Source organism: Alligator sinensis, unplaced genomic scaffold, assembly GCF_000455745.1.
Source record: "Alligator sinensis unplaced genomic scaffold, ASM45574v1 scaffold1246_1, whole genome shotgun sequence".
Lineage (NCBI taxonomy): Eukaryota > Metazoa > Chordata > Crocodylia > Alligatoridae > Alligator > Alligator sinensis.
The window spans coordinates 33,366-41,847 of record NW_005843685.1 but is presented as its reverse complement, the minus strand read 5'-3'; the positions used below and the strand labels follow the sequence as shown (position 1 = coordinate 41,847).

Here is an 8,482-nt window from a genome sequence, read left to right as displayed (position 1 = left end):
CTATCTGTTCTATGATGCACTGGGTAGTGGGGGCTGGGGTTATAAAGTGCCCCTATCCACCTTTCACTGGAGAGGCCACTGGCCTGGCATTTCTGAGGAACTATCCCACCATGGACAGCCCCACCAGGCAGGGTGCAAATTTCAGTCATACCCAGGATGAGGAGCATCCTACCATCCCCATAGCCCCTGCCCTTACCTCCAAGGTGTCCCTGAGCAGCCATTCATCTGAGTCGTGTCTTTCTGGCCACCATCAGCAGACTGCCCTGATGTCTGCTCTGGCTCTTAAAGTGACAGGCATCCAAAGGTGCTCTGTCACACACCCATTTCTTCAGGTGTCCAAATACTGCGCTTGCACATTTGGGGCAATGTTGAATTAATTTCTTGATGTTTGCCTTCTGTGAGAGATGGATACTTAACATTCTCCAGAGTCTCTGTGAATCTGGATTACTGAAGCTGGGGACTGTTCATTAGAAACTTGGTGGAGAATCTTAGTCTTCTGAATGTTAAGCATCAGTCCCATTTTCTTGAATGCCTCGGTAAAGATGTCAATGATTGCCTGATTGTCTGCTTCTGGGTAAGCACACTCTACAGCATCATCAGTTTACTGGAGCTCAGTGACTGGATCAGAGTCGGCTGATGTTAAACAGCTTACCTTCTATTCCATAGTTTAACTCCAGTCCAGCTGGAAGCTTGTTGGTGGTCAGATGTAGCATCATGGCAAGGAATATTGAGAACAGTGTTGTAGTGGTGATGCAGCCTTGCTTAACTCTCCTTTTATTTTCAAAGGGATCTGTGATAGAGCTATTACTGAGAACCACTGCTTGCATACCATCATGGAGCAGACCGAGAACAGTGACAGATTTCAGCGGGCATCTGTACCTCAGAAGGATCCTCCACAACACTTCTCAGCTGACAGGGTTGAAAGCTTTCATGAGGTCAAAGAAGGCCATGTAAAAAGGCTTATGTTGTTCCCAGCATTTCTCCTGAAGTTGGTGAGCTGTGAAGACCATGTCAGTTGTGCCTCTTGATGCCCTAAACCCACACTGAGATTCTGGGAGGAGCTCTTCAGCAAAGGGAAGGAGATAGTTCAGAAGGGTTCTCAGAATGATCTTTCCTGTGGTGGATAGCAAGATGATCCCTCTATAGTTTCCACAGTTAGACTTGTATTCTTTCTTGAAGATTGTCAGAATTATGGCACCCCTGAGGTCTTGTGGGATTTTCTCGTCATTCCAGATACTTAAAATGAAGGCAAGAAGCTGTGATGTGAGCTCCTGTCCCCACTGCTTGAATATTTCTGGACGTATTCCTTTTATACCTCCTATATACCTAAGTCCTGTTACAGGTAAGCAAATAATAAACCTCTGGCTTGAACAAGGGTTTTGTGCATGTCATTATGGTGGGGCCCAGGATAGACCCCTGCTGAATAGGAAAGGTCTGAGACTGACCCTCAGACTTTCGACCGGTCACTGCAAGGGGGCCAGAGCTGACAGGTCAAAGGGCAAGCAAGCCCACCACGAGGGACAGGCCAGGGCTGTGGAGAGCTACTGGCAGTCCAATTGGCCCAGGGCTGGGGCAGGACCTAGAAGATGCTGGAGGAATCCACTGCTGAGAGAGGGTAGGAGGCCAGCCAGCAAGCAGGCTGATATGAAGGGGGCTGAAGTTCAGCCTCCAGATGGGAGATAGCCTATGAAAGTGATGAGGTCAGCGGATGAGATGCAGGTTATGTGATGGAGGCTGCAACAGAGTGCCCAGGAGTGAGTAGCCCAGGAAGAACATGCAGGAGCCCAGTGTGGGGAGGAAAGACCAGGGCAGATAGGCCTGCAGCTGGTCCTGGGGAATGACCTAAAACTACACCCTGCTTTGGAGGATGATGTGGTGGGGCTGCCTGTGGTGGGGCAGTCCTCAGGAAATGCCACACTAGTGCCTCCCTAGTGAAAGGCTAGTATGGGGTGCTGGAAAGTCTCAGCCCCCACTGCCTTGTGGGTGACCCTGTGGAGGGGAAAGGGTAGGGTAGAACACACTGAGAGAAAAGCAACAGGCTTGGGCAATGATGGGCTTTGTCATGCTGTAGATTTTCCTGTAAAAATATGGTGCTGATCCATGTAAGAAAATGTGCTTCCTTAAGACAGTAATAGTGATGCTAATACCTAGCTCTTAGGTGGGGCTTCGCATGATGATGACAGTGGTGATGATGAAGGGGAGGAGAGGTTAGTGGTGATAAATATTTTTAAAAGTCTGTATTAATATGAAGATTGATACAGCCAATATTAGAAATACATTTTCAGTAGTTCAGTGGACAGCCCAACAAGTTGCTTACATCTTTCCTGGATTTGAACTGCATAATTTATGAGACCCATTATTTTTGCCTATTTTATAGTTACTACAAATGTTTTTGACAGCATCCAGTTTCTTATGTGCTCTCAAAGCACTAGGTTGTGTGGAGGAAAAGGAGAGAAGGTGACTTGCCTACAGAGGGGAGATGACATTTGGAAGGGGAAAGAATTGGAAGACACAAGGATAACAGATACAGGCTATTGTGTATTCCTCCTTTGCTGGGTGCCATACTTGAGACACCCATGTTTGATTTACAGAGCAGCTGAAACTGGAGCTGAAGCCAATGGGAGCCTATGTAAACTTATAAAGTACTATAAAAAGTTAAATTGTTGAAACTTGGATTGCATGCATCTCATAGTTGAACACTAGTTGGCATTCTCCCATGTGAAATATCAGAAAAACTGTACCACGGAAACTCATAGGGAGTTCTGAAGATAAAGCCATTAGTGTTTCTAAAGGAATAAGTTATATTGTGAAGGGCTCCACAGAGTGTTAGGAACTTAAGATTGGAAAGTAATTATTTCTGTATTTGTTGCAGGTTCAGATAGTGTCCAGAGAATAATTCATAGAGGGCACACTGCGCAGTGTAGACAAGAATGTTGAATAGTCTTTTTGGGGGGGGCAATCCCTTGAAGTCACAGATGATTGCTTGATGGTTGTTATCTATGTGTCTGAAGATGGCTGATTAGGCCTACCTGGGATCAGCAGCCTTTACTGAAGCTTGGACATGTGTTTTCATGTGGGTTGAGTGGTGCTGGATTCTTGATTTGGTCCAAGACACACTGTTTCTGCAGCTCATGCTTTTCCATCTCCTGTTGTTATCGTGAGGCTTCAAAGTACTGAAATCCCTGCAGCAGACTCTTCCACTGTTTGAGTTGGTCCTGAACTAGTCTCCCATGAGTTGACATCAATGTTGCTTTATTTTAACATGTCCTTGAAAACATCCCTGAAGTGTTTCCTATGCCCCCATCCTGAGCGTACACCTTGGCTGACCTGGGAGCATTTTGCTCAGGAGTCTGGCTTGGACATCTGGATGAGATGGCTGGCCCAGTGAAGTTGATGTCTGATGATCATCACCTAAATACTCATGGTGTTTGCTAGCAGAAGGATGTTAAAGTTGGTGCATCTGCCTTCCCACTGGATTCAGAAGATCTTCCACAGGCAGCACTGATGGTACTTCTCTAACAGCTTTAGATACCTCCCGTACATTGTCCTTATCTCAGTTCTGTACAGAAAGGTGGGAACATGACTGCTTAATAAACCATGACCTTGGTTTTGGTTCTGATGTTGCAGTCTTTAAACACTCATTTCTTCAGGCATTCAAAGGCTTCACTTTCATATCTGAAGAGATGTAGGACTTCTTCATTGATGTCAGCCTTTTCCAAGAGATGGCTTCCAAGGTAGGGAAATACTCATTGTTCTCCAGAGTCTTACCATGGCTCTGGATTACTGGATTTAGGACTGTTTTAGGAGCTTGTTGGTGAAGGACTTTCATCTTCTGAATGTTAAGAGCATCAGTCTCATTTTCATGTATGTCTCAGTAAAGATGTCACTGATTGCCTGAGACTCTTCTTTCAAGTGAGCACATACTACGGGATTGTCAGCATACTGAAGCTCAGTGATTGAGGTCAGAGTTATCTTGTTTATTGCTCAGAGTTGGCTGACCTTTAAAAGCTTACCACCATTTGGTAGTTTAACTTGTTGATGGTCAGATGTAGCATCATGGCAGGGAATATTGAGAAGAATGTTGGACCAATGGCGCAGCCTGGCTTAACTCCCATTTCAAGCTCAAAGGCATCTGTGATAGATCCATTACTGAGAACCATAACTTGCATACCATCATGAAGTAGGCAGTGAATGGCGACAAATTTGGTGGGCACCCATAATTCAGAAGGATTCACCACAACATTTCTCAGCTGACAGAGTTGAAAGTGTTTGTGAGGTCAAAGAATGCTATGTAGAAAGGCTTATGTTGTTTCTGGTATTTCTTGTGCACCTGGAAAGCTGTGAAGATCATGTCAGTTGTGCCTCTTGATGCCCTAAACCCATGCTGAGATTTTGGGAGAAGCTCTTCAGCAAGTGCAGGAAGATGGTTATAGAGGGTTGTCACAATTATCTTTCCTGTGGATAGAAAGGCAGTCCTCCTGTAGTTTCTGCAGTTGGACTTGTCTCCTTTCTTGAAGATTGTCAGACTCATGGCATCCCTGAAATCTGGGATTTCCCCATCATTCCAGATCATTAAGATGATTGCATGAAGCTGTGATGTGAGCTCCTCTCTCCTGAGATTGAAGATTTCCATCCCCTCCAGATTCATCATCATTCTCATCAAACTAGTCTTGATGTTTCCTGGTAGAGAATCTACCTCTTCACAGGAGCTGATGATAGTGGCCTTGAGGGCGATTCACACATTGCTGACATTTTCTCATTGTTGTTGATTGGTATTCATGTTTCTTATTGAGGCACTGGTTGAAGAGGTCTTACTTGCTTGGATGCTTGAGTCCTTCATTGTTGACCTTCTATCAGTATTTCTTCTGCTGTAGCTGTCACTTGGGAGCCAATATGACTGACATAACTAACAGATGAATCAATGGTCAGTCCAGCAGTCATCAGCTCCTAGCATAGCTCATGTGATGCGGACATGTTTGCAATGTTCTAACATCTACTTCTGCCTGTTCTGCGATTGAGAACTCACAGATCCATGGCTAGGGGATGGGCAGGCATATTATAGTGAGGACCTGGACTCGTCATGTCACAGCCCTATCACAGGATACATGTGGCTTTTCAGGAGAGAGTCTTGACATCTCTTCTCCTCACTACATCCTGGTGGTGCTGCAACTGCTTGGTTTGTGACAGCTTATTCATCAGAGTTACCCTTGCTTATTTCTCAGCTAACCATCTCTGAAGGTCATTCCATTAGCTGCCACTTGTGGATGCATGGGATTTGGGCAGGAGTACAGCTCTGCCCCACAGATTGAATATCTTTCTTCTTGTGCAGTGAATGAGACAGGCATCATATTGAAAAATAGTACATGGTTATGCAATTAAAATTTATATCATAATGCCCATGAACAAGAGTGCTGAATGCATATTGAATGGAGAGTCTTAATACTAACATTTGCTAAGCTTTGAGTGCTTTTCTCTGAAAACCTAATATATAATTTAAAATGTATTTTGTGTAAGTAATTTTATGTTAATGTGTCAATAGGAATTAACTTCCTCTTTCCATTCTTCTGCCTGAGAGGAGGCCATAGGCTGTGATTCCTCTCCTTTTCCTATCTCTACTCTCTCTTCTCTGCTTCAGGACAAGACATTTTACCTTGAAGTGGGCTACCACTTGGTTCTGGTGCCATAGAAGTTGGTTAGCAGCCAGCTCCTCCCAGCTCTTGTTGGCATCAGTTTTCTTGAGGTATGCCTTCAATGTGTCCACCATTACACCTAAAGGAAACTGTAAAGGGCACCTCCCCCACCACAGCCTGAGTTGGGATTCAACACAGCTGGACCACAAGGGTTGAGGAGTACACCTTGCCGAGATTTGTTTTAACATTACCTCCCATTCTAGTCACATCAGAAATGGCATTTCCTACAAAATAAATCTTTCAGTATACCGATGCTGGTGTCAGATCAGTGCATTATGGGTTGTGCCCCATGGCCACATTCTGCCAGTTGCTGGTGGACAGCACCCGGACCTGAGCAGCAGTTTGGCTGGGGACTACTGCAGACAATGAGGAGAAGGAGAGGGAGCCTAAGGTCATGCCAAATGCCTCCTGAGTCATGCTGACATCCAAGGTTTGTTCTACCTTGGCTCTTCTCCACTGGGCAGGCTGCCTTGGAAAATAAAGCCTGTCTGACCAGCCCGCTCTGCAGGCTCTTCACCCAGAACTGAAGCAGCGAGGGCACTTCATCCGTGCAGACCTTAAGAGCCAGGAGTGGCCAAGGGGTGCCTCTCCAGCTCTCTGGCAGCTGGTTCTGCATGTTTTTACACACTGGGATCCCGTTAATGATTTTTCAGTATAAAAGAGCAATGAAGTCTGAATCGGGATGGAGAACCCATGATAGATAAAACAAAAGGAAATATAAGAAGAACGGTGCAGTCTTCTCATTTCTACCTATTTATATTTTCATTGACTTCCTGTTACACTTTCTGCGTCCCTCAGTCCTGTTTTCCTGATTTCCTACAAATTTCTTTTTGACTGACAGCGCCTTTCTACCTTGTATTGTATCACTGCTTTCTCCCTTTGGCTTTCCGCCTCCCCCCCCGCCCCGCCCCGCCCCCCGCGCCTGCTTCCCTCTCCCTCACCTGCTTTACCTTTCGTCTAATTTCTACCTACTTACATTTTCACTGACATCTTGCTACACTTTTAGCTGCTCTTATTCCTTGGAGTCTCCGACCAGCAGGGACTCCCTATGCCTGAAGAAGGGTGACTGCGCCCAAAAGCTTGCCTAAAACTTTTTTCCAGCTATTCACTCAGTTGGGCTAACAAACGATATCACATCTGAAAGAACCTTGCCTGCCAATTTCCAAATGACATTTACATGTTGGGACACAGGATGTCGCTGTTCTTCACAAAAAATCTTTAGTGGGCAGGAAAATCTCAGCTCCTCCCTGATTCCGAGCTGACAGTTCAGTCCAAGTGCAGAGGAGGATGGCGGAATAGTCCTGGAGGCCCCGGGCGCCGATGTCCTGGATTGAAACCGGCTGGCGGGGATTTATGCAAGTATTCTCGTGTCTCACCAGCCACGCAAGTGCCGCTTAGTGTAACACCGCTTGGACCTGCCATGTCGGCGCCCAGACTAGGCGGCCCGGCGGGGAGGCAGCTGCTGCGTCTGGTGCTGCTGCAGGCGGCCTGGGCGGCGGGGAGCGGCCCGCTGCAGTACTCGGTGCCGGAGGAGGCCAAGGCCGGCACGCTGGTGGGCCGCCTGGCCCAGGACCTGGGGCTGGAGGCCGGCGCGCGGCGCGGAGGCTGCGGCTGGTGTGGAAGGGCGGGCGCGACTCGCTGGAGGTGAAGGCGGAGAGCGGGGCGCTGGTGGTGCAGTCGCGGCTGGACCGGGAGGAGCTGTGCGGCCAGAGCGCGCGCTGCGCCCTGCACCTGGAGGTGCTGGTGGACAAGCCGCTGCGGGTGTTTCACGTGGAGGTGGAGATTCAGGACATCAACGACAACGCGCCCGTGTTCCCGGTAGGAGAGCGAAATCTCTTTATATTAGAATCGAGACTGCCGGGCTCCCGCTTCCCACTAGAGGTCGCATCTGATGCGGATATCGGCACAAATGCTTTGCTGAGCTACAAACTCAGCCCTAGCGAATATTTTTTTCTCGACTTGCAAACCAATGGTGACCAAAGCAAATCCGCAGAACTTGTGTTGAAGAAACCTCTGGACCGCGAGGAGACCCCCGTGCACCACTTGCTCCTGACGGCGACTGACGGGGGCAAACCGGCGCTGACGGGCACTGTTGAGCTGGTGATCACGGTGCTGGACGTGAACGACAACGCGCCCGTGTTCAGCCAGGCGGTTTATGAAGTGAGTTTGCCGGAGAACGCAGCTAACGGGACCTTAGTCATAAAACTCAACGCCACCGACTTGGACGAAGGGGTTAACGCGGAGGTGCGTTATTCGTTCAAGAGCTCAGACTTGGACGAAGGGATTAATAAGGATATTTCATACGCCTTCAGTAGTCTTGTTTCTTCCGTTGTGAGACAATTGTTCAGTATAGACTCAGGAAGTGGCGAAATCCGAGTTAAAGGGGAACTGGATTTCGAAGACACGAATTTCTACAGCATTCAAATTGAAGCTACGGACAAGGGCGCTTACACCATGTCCGGACACTGCCGCGTTGTGGTGGCGCTTGTGGACGTGAACGACAACGCGCCGGAGCTGTGGGTGACGCCGCTGTCGGTGCCGGTGGCGGAGGACGCGGCGCCGGGCACGGTGGTGGCGCTGATCCGCGCGCGGGACCGGGACTCGGGCGCCAACGGGGCCGTGACGCTGTGGCTGCGGCCCGAGGCGCCGTTCCGGCTGGTGTCGAGCTTCCGCGACTCCTACTCGCTGGTGCTGGCCGAGGCGCTGGACCGGGAGCGCGTGGCGGCCTACGAGGTGGAGGTGCGGGCCCGCGACGCGGGGGCGCCGGCGCTGGGGGCCAGCAGCCGCCCGGC

The 8,482-nt window shown here is 48.6% G+C and overlaps 1 protein-coding gene across 1 annotated transcript in view; it reads left to right on the top strand.

The window, feature by feature from the left end:
• Nucleotides 1-6,978: 6,978 nt before the first annotated feature.
• Nucleotides 6,979-8,482, top strand: part of LOC102371016 (protocadherin alpha-2-like) — a gene marked incomplete at its 3' end in the record, with an annotated part of 20,308 nt that continues 18,804 nt past the window's right edge. Inside the window, 2 exon segments of the mRNA XM_025195664.1 lie at nt 6,979-7,279; nt 7,282-8,480. Of these exon segments, the coding sequence (XP_025051449.1) occupies nt 7,111-7,279; nt 7,282-8,480 (1,368 nt within the window).